Raw genomic sequence first — 15,211 nt, 5'->3', positions numbered from 1 at the left:
CTCCACTGGATAAATTCTTAATGTTCAAAAAAGATCATAGGTGTTCGGGCTGGAAAAAAACGTACTTTAAACCCAAATATTTAATGACATACTTACAAAGGTATGCCAACAAGAATGAGGCATCTAATTTCTTTGTTTGTTCCCACATTAGAAGAAATTATTTACGTCTTGTTTGAGTGGATTTTGTTACATCTGGGTATATCTATACTCACTGACCACAAAAAGGAGAACCACATTTAAAAAAAAATATAATCTCATTACAGAGGAACGATCCTGTTTAAAAACAAAATTAACCAGTAGAGTAGCTCTCTCCTTAATATCAGACATCGAGTCTTCAAGAATTTCTGTAAGGTTATATAAATCACCTTCAGGGGGAACAACTTGATTCATAGAACACCACCTGTTGCCACACTTTTAAAAGGTAGCTAATACACTTTGTTTAAAGGCGGAATTAGTTCCGAAGAAAAATTCAAAATTTCAACCAAATTTTTTTTTACTTCAATAGGAGTCATTGATTGAATTTTAGGACAATTTAGAACTCTAAGATTAAGGCATCTGTTGTAATTCTCAATTTGCTCAATTTTTCATGAGATAAAATTCTGGTCTTTAATGATGGTAGAAACAGAGACCTTTAATAAAGATGATTCCTTTTCAATCCTGTTTAACTTTTTCCTTATTTAAGGAGAAAGTGTCTACTTTTACAACTAGTACCTGCGCCATTTTTTCTACTGTCTCATCCACTTCTGTATGGCCATCAGAAGGGTTTCCAGTGTAGCTGCTGTCCCTGGTGCCAGGTTTCCAGCTCCCTCGGCATTCTTCAGGCTCTGCTGACCTCCAGTGGCTAAAGCTCCACCCAAACTCAGCTCCAGAGTTTCCTCCTCATCTCTCCGGGGGCTAACGTCTCCACTCCGCGCCTCTGCTGGACATAGAGGCATGGAGATCGTTGGGAGAGACGGAGAAACATCTGAGCCTAAAGAGTCAAGCACTCCCTCACTCAGCTCCATCGCAGCAGTCATCCCCCGCAGGGCATCCCAAGGGCTGGAGAGAGTTCGGCACTCAAGCAACTGCTGGACCACTGGTTGTATTAGGGAAGAGGTAAGGGCTGTCCCCTTTCTTTTAGAATGCAGCATATTATTCAAATGGTAAAACTTCCAGCATGAAGAAAAACAGTAAGAAAATGTAATAACGCTGTGAACTTTCTCACACGCTGTTCTCCATTTTGACCCCTTCTCCCCTCCCCACACACTGACTTGGATAATTTCTTGAAAAAGTAAAGAAACCATTTTTAAGATGGACTTGGGAAAATCCACAATTTATTTTTAGGATAAGCAGCATAAAATCTGTTTTACTCTTCAAATCTTACCAGATACTTGTGAACTGTATCACCTACTGTTGGAAACACGGTAATGGCTTGATGGACCTTTAGTCCCAGTATGGCAACTCTTATGTTATGTTCTTAAATATTCTTATGTTATGTTATTAAATATTCTGTTTCTCTGTGGTTCAGAAATGTTTCTATCGACTGCATGATACGTTCTCTTGCCAAGTTACTTGGCCAGTCTTCACTTAACACCCTTGTTCATTCATTGGTTATCTCATGTGTAGATTACAGTAATGCGCTATATAAAGGTATCACCAAGAAAGAAATAAGGTGTCTTCAAATTGTACAAAACACAGCCATAAAAATCATTTTTAATGCTCGCAAATATGACCATGTCACTCCTCTTCTGGTTAAAGCTCACTGGCTGCCCACTGAATATTGAATTACTTACAAGATTATGTTGTTGACATTTAAAACTAAGATCGCACGCCAGCCAGAATTTATTAACAGGCTCCTGATCCCTCTTTCTTCTCATTGTTCCCTCCGTTCTTCTAACCAAAATCTACTTCACTAAGGCACATCAATACCATGAGAACCAGCATCTTCTCTGTTTTGGCCCCCTCACTTTGGAATTCTGCCCCAAGCCAGTTAAAGAGATCATGGCCCTAGATAGCACAGTTACTTACCGTAACAGGTGTTATCCAGGGACAGCAGGCAGATATTCTTAACGCATGGGTGACGTCACCAACGGAGCCCCGATACGGACACTTTTAACTAGAAAGTTCTAGTTGGCCGCACCGCGCATGCGCGAGTGCCTTCCCGCCCGACGGAGGAGTTAAGATAAGCCAGCTAAGAAGCCAACCCGGGGAGGAGGGTAGGACATAAGAATATCTGCCTGCTGTCCCTGGATAACACCTGTTACGGTAAGTAACTGTGCTTTATCCCAGGACTAGCAGGCAGCATATTCTTAACGCATGGGTGACCTCCAAGCTAACAGAGAGGGAGGAGGGATGGTTGGCCATTAGGAAAATAAATTATGTAACACAGATTGGCCGAAGTGTCCATCCCGTCTGGAGAAGGTATCCAGACAGTAGTGAGTAGTGAACGTGTGAACTGAGGACCAAGTAGCAGCCTTGCAGATTTCCTCGATGTTTTCGAGGGGCTCCCGGTACCATGAGAGGGTTTTCCCAATTTTTGTAAAAGGTTTCCCTTAAGATGTCATGGACGGGTAACTTCAAAAACTCTTTGGGGGGTTGTTCGAAGTCTAAGGCGTCGAGGAAAGTCTGGGACTTCTTAGAGTCGGATTCCAATGGGATAGAAAGAGCCGCCGACATCTCCCGTAGAAATTTGGTGAATGAGGGCTGTTCAGGTTTGGAACCGGTATCGACCATCGAGGGTTCCTCGTCCGTTGATGAAGCCTCATCATCGGTACCGGGAGGGAATTCTTCCCATAAGTCCGGGTCCCTGACGTCGGTGTGTGCAGGACGGGACGGTGGTGTGGATGGCTCAGTGTGGCGAGTCTTAGAGAGAGATTTGCCAGAGCGCATCGAGGCGGTACCGGGGGAGGAAGATCGGTGCCGGTGCCGGTCTCGGGGGGACCGGTGTCGGTCTTGATGTCGGGGAGGGTCGGCATCAGAGCGTGGTTGCACGGGAGGATTGAGTGGTTCAGCCGCGAGCACCGGCATGGACGTGTTCAACGGTACCGATGGGGTCGACACCGGTGGTATGGTGCGAGGCTCGGGCTGGTCCGCTACCGGAAGGAGTGGGGCCAACATTGCTGGCAACAGGCGTTGGAGTTGCTGCTGTAGTTGCTCCTGCAATTGGCTTTGGAGTATGGCCGCAATGTAGTCGTCCAGAGGAGGCACCGGTACCGCTTTTTTCTTTTTCGGTACCATAGGTGCCGCTCCATGCCCCGGCGATGAGGAGGCCGATGACGAGGCACTCACCGAAATCGGGGCGGAGCGTTTGCGGGGTCGGCGTGATGCCGGGAGGACCGGCGTTGCCGCTGTGGCAGGAGGGCGCTCAAGGGAAGTGGAAGGCTTCTTAGCTGGCTTACCTGGTGCTAGCGACCCCAAGGAAGGATCAGGCGTCGAAGTAGTCAGTGCCATGGACAGCGCAGCCAATTCCATGGCAGATCCGGTACCGAAAAGTATATTCTGTTGGATCTGTCTATTTTTTAATGTACGTTTTTTCAGAGTAGCACAGCGGGTGCAGGTGTCAGCCCGATGCTCTGGACCCAGGCACTGTAGGCACCAATTGTGCGGGTCAGTGAGAGAGATCGGGTGTGCACACCGCTGGCACTTCTTAAAGCCCGGCTGAGGGGGCATGAAGGGAAACACGGCCTCTGCAAAATCAAAACCGGAGGCCTGTATGGTGGCAACAGGCCCCGCCGGGGCCGGCCTGAAAAATAAAGAAAAAAGCAAAGTTGTTGTTTTTTTTTTTTTTTTAAACGGAAAAGAAACCCGAAGGTAAAAAGAACAAAAAAGCAGAAAATTTCGCGAGCGGGAAGGCAAAAATTAGATTTTTCAACAGCCGTTGAAAACACATGCGTCTTCTTCGCTCCGCGGAAACGAAGAAACTGGGAACCACGCACTCCTCCGTCGGATGGGAAGGCACTCGCGCATGCGCGGTGCGGCCAACTAGAACTTTCTAGTTAAAAGTGTCCGTACCGGGGCTCCGTCGGTGACGTCACCCATGCGTTAAGAATATGCTGCCTGCTTGTCCTGGGATAAAAATTTAAATCCAATTTAAAAACATTTCTTTTCAAAGATGGGTTTGAATCATGATCTTCCTTTTAATCTAATCTTCCATTTGTGTGTTGCACAAACCTGTGCAGGCTCTAGGCGACTTACAGTGAAAGGAGAGAGAGAGGGGAAAAGGCAAGGGAGGATAGAAGGAAAGTCTTGAGAGAGGGGCATAAAGATTTAATTGTCGAAGATAAAAGTTTTCAGCTTTTAAGGATGTTTTAAGTCTACGGTGGTCCAGCCTCTCTGGCTGAGCTCATCATTCCCCCCACCTTTTTCCGTTCTTTGTTCTTTTCTGTCCAAATATTGTAGTTCCTCCCTGTCTCCTTTTGTTCTAGTTTGTCACTGTCTGTCTGTCGATATTCTGTTCCTCTGTCTATTGCTTTTGATGTTTTGTTGTCCCCCTTTTTAAATAAATATTAACTTTGTTAAACTGCTTTGATTTCTGATAAGGCAGTATATCAAATTTTAATAAACATGAAACTTACTTTTGCAACAATAACTTCTTTCTTCAAGATTTTCATAGCATAGTAGCGTCCAGTTGCTTTTTCTTTAACTAGAATTACTTTGCCAAAGGTACCTTTCCCCAGCAGCTTAAGATATTCAAACTCATTCATAGTCTTTAGAAGAAAAAAATAAACCAGTATTACTGCAAAACTTCAAGACAATACTATACAACATGAAATGTTAAGAAATGTACAAAAAAATGTTATACAGCATACTTGTCTTGAAAGACACTCCATATAATTAAACCAAGCAAAACCCCTAGGACAGCAACTGTTCTCTTAATAAAGTTGGAATGTCCTTGTGACAAGTGCTTAGCTAGAATCTACTGTAAACAGAACACAGTATTATATGTGGGCATTAACCTATGACATTTCTTCTACATAAATTTTCAGACTACTAGGAATGATTACACAATGACCTATAATTATAAAAATGAAAGACTCTTTCCCTTTTTAAAAAAAGATTTCAAGCAGCATACTTCATTATGAAAGTTGAACTAAGAATAGTCCCTGCTTCCTAAACTTTTCTCCAACATATCCCCATTTTAACAGCTAAATATTCATGTGACCCCCCCCCAGAAAGTAAACAAAGCAAATTCATTTTGTCTCAAATATTATGATAATTACAAATCTATGGTTTTATATTTTGTTTTCCCTACGTAATCTTATGCATGTCTGGCACAAGTACCGAGTGCAACACAGTTTAAAGCTCCTTCTATGAGTACAGTATAAGCAGCTATGGATAGATTGGTTTCTACAAGTGAAAGGTGAAATTTGTTCTTACCTACTAATTTCCTTTCCTTGAAATCCACTAGACCAGTCCAGAGGAGTACATTATACCCCTCAACCATCAGATGGAGGCAAAAAACAGCCAATGGCATCAACAAAATAAGGAATGGAACAGCCCTGGAATTTGCCAATATACTATAAAGCAGATTATAGAGCTTCCAGCCTCGTCAGGACTACACAACTCCTTCCCAGGAGACATGCTTCGAAAGGCACAGGAGATTCCCATTGTCACTAAGTCAGTGCTTCTCAACCTGGTCTTTGGGACACACCCAGCCAGTCAGGTTTTCAAGATTGGTCTAGCAAAACTCAGGAAAAGGAAAATTAGCAAAATTAATTTCACTTTTTATATTCTGCCTGACCAGTCCAGACAAATGGGCCGTAACAAAAGCTTTAAGTACCCTAGGTAGGAAAATGACTAGGCTCTAGTACACATTGTCCTATCAAGGTGGCAATCTGACCTCAACCACCACAGCCAAAATTCAACACAGAAGCAGAGACATCAGAAGGCATACTGCTTTTAGGCATAAGCTACCACTCTGGGACTTACTGTCAAAGGAGCATTCACATGCCTAGCCCCTTAAGTGAACCAAGACAGCCACAGCCCTAAGACTCTCTTCTTCCTCCAGGTTAACAAGCCAAGCCAGCCTAACTGGCCCTGCCTCAATCCCCCATTGACTACCAAGTGGAGCAGTAAGATAACTGAGTAAGATGACCAGCCTTGGCATAAGCTTACTGGAACCACCATGAGGGTTGAGCATGGCACTCTAAATAGGACTCCAAAACCCCAGAATCATTGGGCAGATAAATCTAAATCAAACCATGAATCTACACTAAAGAGGCCTGACAGCGAAAATACTGCTAAGTATGTGGTGCTTTCATCACCACCACTAACACCCAGCTGCCATGGAAGCAAGGATTAAGGATAGGGCAGTACTCAAGTAATCAAGGAAGGATGTAGAGGGTCGTTGTTATAACAGATATTTAGAGGAACGTTTCAACACACCACATACTGCTTTCTTGACGTCTTTTTTGACAGAGCTCTAATCAGCCAATTGCCCAAGTATGGATGCACCTGGATCCCTGACTTGTGCAGGTTCACTGCTACAATGACCCATCACCTTGGTATAGGTGTGAGTTGTTATTGCCAGACTGAATGGTAGCACTGAGAAATGGAAATTGTCAGCCCCAGCATTGCTAGCAATCAGCATTTTCGGTTAGCCTAACCAATGTCAGCAAAGGCCTATGGGAGATCATATCATTCATGTCTGACCTTAGAGAATGTCATTGCAGACAACCTTAATTCAATCAATGATTAAAGGACCTGGCAGTAAAAAGGTGATAAAGACAGCTAAAAGGTGTTAAGAAGATGTGTTAATGTCTGGCGCTTAAGATATACAATGGGTTCAGGTGCACATTGTCAGAGGCATACTGGAAATTACATTTGACTCCAGTTTATTCTTCTCCAGTCTAGCACACCTCACTCACCTTCCTGGTCAGTGAAACTAACTATTGTTTCAGAAAGTTTACTAAGGATGGGGATACTTAACTTCAATAGATTCTATTGAAGTTCAATAGATTCTATTTGTTATAAAAAGCCCCCTCTCAACCCCCCTTCTCTTGCTCTATCTCTGGAACATCACCCCCCCAGACACACCCTCCTTTTTCTCTCTACTTCTCTCTCTACCTCTCTGTCCTCACAGCACCTATTCTCTCATTCACAAGACCACAAAAGCAGTCTCTCTCTCATTAATTGTAATGCTTAATTGTAACTTTTATGAATCTTGCTTTCTCTGTACAATATATCTATTCTTTATGCAAACACTGTTAGTGGTCTTTCTCAGTGATTTTACTCCCTAATGAAATTTCTGTGAAGGAACTGAACTCGGACCTGGTGGATTGTAAGGCCACCTCACATAACCCCTCCAACCTTACATTTTTTTTTTTTTGGGGGGGGGGGTCCAACCTTACATTTTGGGGGCTCGTCTCAGTCCTTCCTGACGATTTTAACTGGGTAAGTAGAATTCAATTTTTTTTTCCTTGTATGGAACAGGCAGGATATTTTCTTGTATGCACTGTGAAATAGGATTATTGGCTGCATAAGACAAGGTGAGAGATGGTATTTTCCACTCAAAAGGCCTTGTGCAGTATAGACAGAGTGAGATAGAAATTGAAAGACCTTGGGAAACCCTTAGACTGGATGACATAGTTGTGAAAAGTTCCAGTAATATTTTGGGTTTTATATTTGGTGAGATTTTACTATCAAAAGTCTTTGTAGTTTTACCTGTTTGCATTTTTATGCTTTGCTATTATAGGCTTGCTAGAGTGTGTTGCATGTAAGAATATTTGAGCTGCTCTGAAGAAAAGCATGGTCTGAAGTTAAAACAGTCACTCCATTAAGACACGCCACATCTGTACTAATAACTTTTACTTTTTTTTACCTTGTGCTTTTAATTCTATTTCTTGTCAGTCTCTGCCCTGGTGAAAGGCCCAATGCACATTGGACTGGAATTAGCAGCTGACATCTCTCCTCTTCTAACAAACTTCTTATATTTTTTCCTCCTAAACTTCTGCCTGTAAATTTCAGGTAGTAACCAGTGTGGGCATAAGTGTATTTTTTATGCCAGTGACTCTTGCCTAATATGCTTTACCTCATTTTTTTCTACCTATTAACTAAAGTCTCTCTCCTTCATAAGTGGGAACATTTCAGTCTCAAAGGCTACACACAGACAGGGACATTTAGAAGGCCATATAAATATATGAGCAAGGCCCACGAACCAAGGCAGACTTCTGCAGCCTCAAATATGAACCCTTTTGATTTTCAAGAACTCACAGATATTGTACAGAAATATTTTGACAAGAAGGGCAGGGTCCTTATGAGGGTAATTTTCCAAAACACACATGGTACAATATTCAGAAACAAATGGTTAATCATTCTCAGGAGTTTAGAAAGAAAACAAATAAACAAAAGTGCCTTTTCATTCAAGGCCTATGTAGGGGAATTATTAGTATCAGACAAGAAAATACTGACTTGAACACTCAGTGCCATCAGTTGTCCAAAGACTTAGATGAGGCACAAATTAATATATCCATGCTAAGAATCCAAATTGTTTAAACTACAAATTCCTTTTTAGCTGTAAATGAACAATTAGAAGAGGCTAAGGCAGAATTAAAGTATTTAAAGTCAAAATGTGCCTCACAGGGACAGGTTAATGCTGTCTCCTCACAGATTTTGCCTTCCGCACCACTGACACTTTCACCCTATAATCCATGTAGTCAATTTATAGAGAAACAGAACAGTTTTTGTAGCAGACCAGCAAAAAGATAAAATAGCTACAGACGTAGAACAGGAGGAAGAACCGATAAACGAAGATAAGGAAAATTCACTGCCATGCCAGAGCAATACCAATAGTGCCCCTATAAGTGACCCAGCCCAGTAACAGTAATGCTGCAGGGACATATGAAAGATAGTGACATTGAAAGAATAGTTGAGAAAGTGGGCCCTATGCCTTTTAACACAAATGAATGGTGCAAATGGGCTACTGACATACTGATTCACCGGGGTCTAGGGAAATACAAAAGGAACAATGTAGATTTTGATAAGCTTATATACCTTGCCCTGGGTCCACATTATTATAAATTTGGATCTCTTGTTCATCCATACCAGTTTGTAAAGATGGGCATCGAACAACTATTTCGCTGCACCTCCCTGCAAGTACTTAGAACTCTTTCACCCCTGCCAAGTGATACACTAGAGCAGTTTGCATATAGGGTGTGGGTAATAAACACTATACTTAAAAAGAGCATGAACACTTGCCCAGTTCAGCAGATTATGGTGGTCAGAGAGAGCATAAAGAATTTCTATTAGAATTATTATCCCCCCAGATTACTAAACACCTTCTGTTATTTTCAGAGGACCATAAAGCTACCCCTTTTGACACTTTACTGGGTGTGTGGAAGTCCCAGCCAGCTCAAATTATTTCAGTATCAGAAGCTAGGAGGTGGCGTGCTGAAGGAGCACTCCAATACAAGAAAGCACCACACACAGGAAACAGAGGGCATGGCAGAGGTAATTACAGAAATTCCTCCACTTACATTCCTTTCCATGAGCTCAGAGCACAGACAGAAAAATTAGAAAAAGAGAAAATTAAATGGGTACCGCCTTGAACCGCAAGGTAATGGCGGAATAGAAATCTCTAATGTAATGTAATGTAACAGGATAGACACACAATGCAGTTAGAACAGGACAGAGTAAAAAGTGATTTAACAGCCAGGAAATGCAGTGTTAGTGCACAGAACATAAGCAGTGCCTCTGCTGGGTCAGACCAGGGGTCCATCATGCCCACTAGTCCGCTCACACGGCGGTAGAGAATGACACGGGGAAAAAATCTGTCCCCGTCACTGCCCCGTCCCCCCGTCCCCTTCACCGCCATTCCCTTCACCGCCCCGTCACTGTCACCGTCCCCGCAGCATCCATATAAGCCTTAGTACTGCAACATTTAGTTTATTCCTTCCTTATAAATCAAAGTTCTGGTTGCTGAACTAGAAAAAGAGATGTTCAGCTTGCAGGGCTTTGTTTATAAATTTTTATCAACACAACTAATATACTACTTTATCCTAAAGCAAAAAATAAATAAATAAATATAATTTTTTTTTCTACCTTTGTTGTCTGGTTTCTGCTTTCCACATCTTCTCATTCAATTCCTTCCATCCACTGTGTGTCTTCTCTCTGCGTCTTCCATTTGCTGTTACTGTGCCTCTCCCTTCACCCCCCCCCTCCCAATTGGCCTAGCACCCATGTTCTTCCCTCCGCTCCCCCATAGTCTGGCATCTGTCTTCTTCCCTTTCAGCGTCTTCTCCCCACTCTGTCTTCCACATTTCCCTTCAGGGTCTGTTCCTCTCTACCCTCTTTCAATGTCTGTTCTATTCCTTGCCACCACCACCCTTCCCTCCCTCCTTTACCATCTGTTCCTTTCTACCACCCTTCAACTCCTCTCACGTGGCCTATCTATCTACCTCTCTCCCTCTTATTTTCGTGGCACGTTACAATGTAATTTATGCAAGCCGCTGGAGCCTGCGAGCTCGGTCCCTGTCCCATCCCCACAAACCATCTAGCTTCTGTGTTCCTATTTTCCCCATTTCTAATATCTCCTCTATGTATCTGGCATTGCCCCCCCCCCCATGTCCATATACCATCCCCATGGCATGTCCCCTTTATGTCTCTGTCCCCATGCCCCCATGCACATAATTTCCCCTCTTTCTGTTACCTTCCTGTGTCCAGATTAGAGAGTTGCACAGGGACAGAAATCCCACCCGTCCCTGTGAGGAATCCCACCCGTCCCCGTGAGGAGTCCAATTAGCTCAAGCAGGAATATCTACACAGAGACATAGCAAACATAAGGTATGGAGGGCTATGTACGTTAATGTCCACAGTTTGGGCAATAAGATTCTGGAATTAGAGACGGAAATGAGGAACGCCGACCTAGATGTGGTGGTGATATCCGAGACTTGGTTCACGGACTCCCATGGGTGGGATATGGCTATACCGGGATACAACTTACTTCGGCGGGACAGAGAGGGCAAAATGGGAGGAGGGGTAACACTATACACAAAAGAGGACATCAAAGTTACCAAAATCGCAGATGTCAAGTACACCGGGTAATCCCTCTGGGTGAATTTGGCTAGGGGGAAGGACAAATGCCTGTATCTTGGTGTAGTATACAGACCTCCAAGACAACAGGAGGACATGGATATAGAATTAGTCGAAGACATTGAGAATATCACTTTGCGTGAAGACACAGTATTGTTAGGAGACTTCAATATGCCTGATGTGGATTGGAACAATCTTTCCGCTACGACCAGCAGCAGCAGGAAACTATTAACCTCTATAAAGGGAGCGAGACTCAGACAAATGGTATTATAGCCCACTAGGGATCGGGCGATACTAGACCTAATACTCACCAATGGAGAAAGTGTCACAGAGGTCTCGGTAGGCGATACGTTGGCCTCCAGTGACCACAACATGATATGGTTCAACTTCAGGAAAGGTTTCACTAAGTCAAGCACATCAACCAAGTTCCTCAACTTTAAGGGCACAAACTTCGAAAGCACGGGAGATTTTGTCCATCGGGCACTGCAAAACCATGCTGAAACAGATAATGTAGAGATAATGTGGTCAACTCTGAAATCAACCTTACACGAAGCAACCAACCGCTACGTCAAATCAGTAAGTAAATGGCGAAGAAACAATAGACCACAGTGGTTCTCTGCGGAGATCTCAGACCTCATAAAAAAGAAGAAAAGAGCGTTCATCCTCTACAAACAATCAGGGAAGCAAGAATCCAAGGAAGACTATCTGGCAAAGTCAAAAGCAGTCAAAACGGCAGTCAGGGAGGCCAAACTCCGAATGGAGGAGAACGTTGCGAAGAACATCAAGAAGGGCGATAAATCCTTCTTCTGGTATATTAGTGACAGAAAAAGAAACACAGATGGGATAGTACGCCTTAGGAAACTCGACGGGAACTATGTAGAATCGGACTCCGACAAAGCCAAACTTTTAAATGAATACTTCTGCTCGGTCTTCACTTGCGAAGCGCTGGGATCCGGCCCTCAGCTGCCGACGAGGGAAAACTCGAAAGACCCGTTTTGAAATTTCAAGTTTACACCCAGCAGTGTCTACAAGGAGCTATGAACAAAGCTATGGGACCGGACAAACTACACCCCAGGGTGCTCAGGGAGTTGAGTGACGTCCTGGCGGAACCGTTATCCGCGCTCTTCAATCTTTCCCTAAGTACAGGAAGAGTCCCGTTGGATTGGAAAATGGCTAACGTCATTCCACTCCACAAAAAGGGATGCAGGACAGAGGCTGAGAATTATAGACCGGTGAGTCTCACATCGATAGTGAGTAAACTTATGGAAACACTAATCAAACGCCAATTGGATATGATCCTGAACGAGGAGAATCTACAAGATCCCCATCAACATGGTTTTATGAAGGAAAGGTCCTGCCAATCAAATCTGATCAGCTTCTTTGACTGGGTAACAAGAAAGCTGGATATAGGGGAGTCCCTGGACGTCGTGTACTTGGACTTCAGCAAAGCGTTTGATAGCGTCCCACACCGCAGGTTATTGAGCAAGATGGGTTCGATGGGACTGGGTGAAACATTAACCACATGGGTTAGGGACTGGCCTAGCAGTAGACTTCAGAGGGTAGTGGTAAACGGTACCTTCTCCAATACGACGGAGGTGATCAGCGGAGTGCCGTAGGGCTCGGTCTTGGGCCCGATCCTATTTAACATAAGAACATAAGAACTGCCATCTCCGGATCAGACCCATGGTCCATCGAGTCCGGCGATCCGCACACGCGGAGGCCCAGTCAGGTATACACCTGATGTAGTTTTACCACCCATATCCCTCTATGCCTCTCATAAGGAGATGTGCATCTAATTTGCCTTTGAATCCTAGCACAGTGGATTCCTTAATAACCTCCTGTGGAAGAGCATTCCAGGCGTTCACCACTCGCTGCGTAAAGCAGAACCTCCTGACATTTGTCCTGGACATCTTCATAAGAGACTTGGCTGAGGGGCTTCGAGGTAAAATTACATTATTTGCCGATGACGCCAAACTATGCAACATAGTAGACAACCGCACAACAGATGAAAGCACAGTGCCCGAAAGTATGATGCAGGACCTACTCCTGCTGGAGCATTGGTCAAAGACTTGGCAACTAAGTTTCAATACCAAAAAATGCAAGGCCATGCACCTTGCCGGCAAAAATCCATGCAGGACTTACACCCTAAATGGTGAGATCCTAGCAAGGACTGTAGCAGAACGTGACTTGGGGGTGATCATTAGCGAAGACATGAAGACTGCCAATCTAGTGGAGAAAGCTTCATCCAGGGCTAGACAAATCGTGGGCTGTATCCATAGAAGTTTCATCAGCCGTAAGCCCGAGGTCATAATGCCATTGTACAGATCAATGGTGAGACCTCATCTGGAATACTGTGTACAATTCTGGAGGCCGCATTATCAAAAAGATGTGCGGAGAGTTGAGTCGGTTCTGCGAATGGCCACCAGGATGGTCTCAGGTCTCAAGGATCTCCCGTATGAGGAACGACTGGGTAAGTTGCAGCTGTACTCACTCGAGGAACGCAGAGAGAGGAGAGACATGATTGAGACGTTCAAATATGTCACAGGCCGTATCGAGGTGGAAGAGGATCTCTTTTTCCTTAAAGGACCCACGGCAACAAGAGGGCATCCATTGAAAATCAGGGGTGGGAAATTTCATGGCGACACCAGAAAATATTTCTTCACCGAAAAGGTGGTTGATCGCTGGAATAATCTTCCACAACAGGTAATTCAGGCCAGCAGCGTGCCAGATTTTAAGAAAAGATGGGATTGGCATGTGGGATCTCTTCATGGAGGTAGTTAGGGGGTGGGCCATTAGTGTGGGCAGACTAGATGGGCCGTGGCCCTTTTCTGCTGTCATGTTCTATGTTTCTATCCCGACCCGTCCCCGCGAGGAATCCCCTCCGTCCCCACCTGTCCCCGCGAGAAATCCCCTCCGTCCCTGCCCATCCCTATAAACTTCAGAAATAGTTATTTCATTTAATTATGCTACTGAATTAAAGGCTTTGGTAGAAATCCATTTACAAATAAGCAAAGAGACTTTATTTGAAAATGGGAAGAATACATACTTTGTAAACGGGTTTCTACCAGAGCCTCTAATGTTTATAAATTTTTATCAACACAACTAATATACTACTTTATCCTGAAGAAAAGAAAAAAAAAAGAAATAGAATTGTTTTCCTACCTTTGTTGCCTGGTTTCTGCTTTCCTCATGTTCTCATTCAATTCCTTCCATCCACTATCTCTCTTCTCTCTGCGTCTTCCATTTGCTCTGTTACTGTGCCTCTCCCTTTCTCCCCCCTTCCAAATTGGTCTGGCACCCATCTTCTTCCCTCCGCTCCCCCCATAGTCTGGCATCTGTCTTCTTCTCTGCCAGCGTCTTCGCCCCATTCTCTCTTCCCCATTTCCTTTCAGCGTCCTTCTCCCCCCCATCTTCCCCATGTCCTGTCAGCGTTCTTCTCCTCCCTCTGAATTCCCCATGTTCTTTCAGCATTCTTCTCCCCTCTCTGTCTTCCCCATGTCCTTTCAGCGTCCTTATCCCCCCACCATCTTCCCCATGTCCTTTCAGTATCCTTCTCCCCCCACGTCTTCCCCATGTCCTTTCAGCGTCCTTCTCCCCCCCACGTCTTCCCCATGTCCTTTCAGCGTCCTTCTCCCCCCCGTCTTCCCCATGTGCTTTCAGCTCCTTCTCCCCCCTTTGTCTTCCCCAGTGCTTTCAGTATCCTTCTCCCCCTCTGTCTTCCCCATGTCCTTTCAGCGTCCTTCTCCCCCCCACCGTCGTCCCCATGTCCTTTCAGCATCCTTCTCCCCCTCTGTCTTCCCCATGTCCTTTCAGCATCCTTCTCCCCCCTGTCTTCCCCATGTCCTTTCAGCATCCTTCTCCCCCTCTGTCTTCCCCATGTCCTTTCAGCATCCTTCTCCCCCTCTGTCTTCCCCAAGTCCTTTCAGCATCCTTCTCCCCCCTCTGTCTTCCCCATGTCCTTTCAGCATCCTTCTCCCCCCCCCCGTCTTCCCCATGTGCTTTCAGTTCCTTCTCCCCCCTCTGTCTTCCCCATGTCCTTTCAGCATCCTTTTCTCCCCTCAGTTTTACCCATTTCCTTTAAGCGTCTTTCCCTCTTCACTCCACCTTTCCTCCCTTTCTCCCTCCCTGCCCCTTTCCTTCGTGGCGCTTCCCCGACTGACCGACAACAGAACAGGCTCGGTCCGACAAACCTCCCTGCCCTGAA

The 15,211-nt window shown here is 44.6% G+C and overlaps 1 protein-coding gene across 3 annotated transcripts in view; it reads right to left on the bottom strand.

Annotated features, from left to right (window-relative positions):
- Positions 1-15,211, bottom strand: part of AKT1 (AKT serine/threonine kinase 1) — a 368,034-nt gene that overhangs the window by 158,745 nt on the left and 194,078 nt on the right. For all 3 annotated transcript variants that reach the window (XM_033951246.1, XM_033951247.1, XM_033951245.1), the window contains exon 6: positions 4,554-4,685. In XM_033951246.1, coding sequence (XP_033807137.1) covers positions 4,554-4,685 — 132 coding nt within the window. The remainder of the gene's footprint in view (positions 1-4,553; positions 4,686-15,211) is intronic.

This window comes from Geotrypetes seraphini, chromosome 7 (assembly GCF_902459505.1).
Source record: "Geotrypetes seraphini chromosome 7, aGeoSer1.1, whole genome shotgun sequence".
Classification (NCBI taxonomy): domain Eukaryota; kingdom Metazoa; phylum Chordata; class Amphibia; order Gymnophiona; family Dermophiidae; genus Geotrypetes; species Geotrypetes seraphini.
Note: the sequence above shows the minus strand (reverse complement) of the source record. Positions and strands in the feature narration are given on the sequence as shown.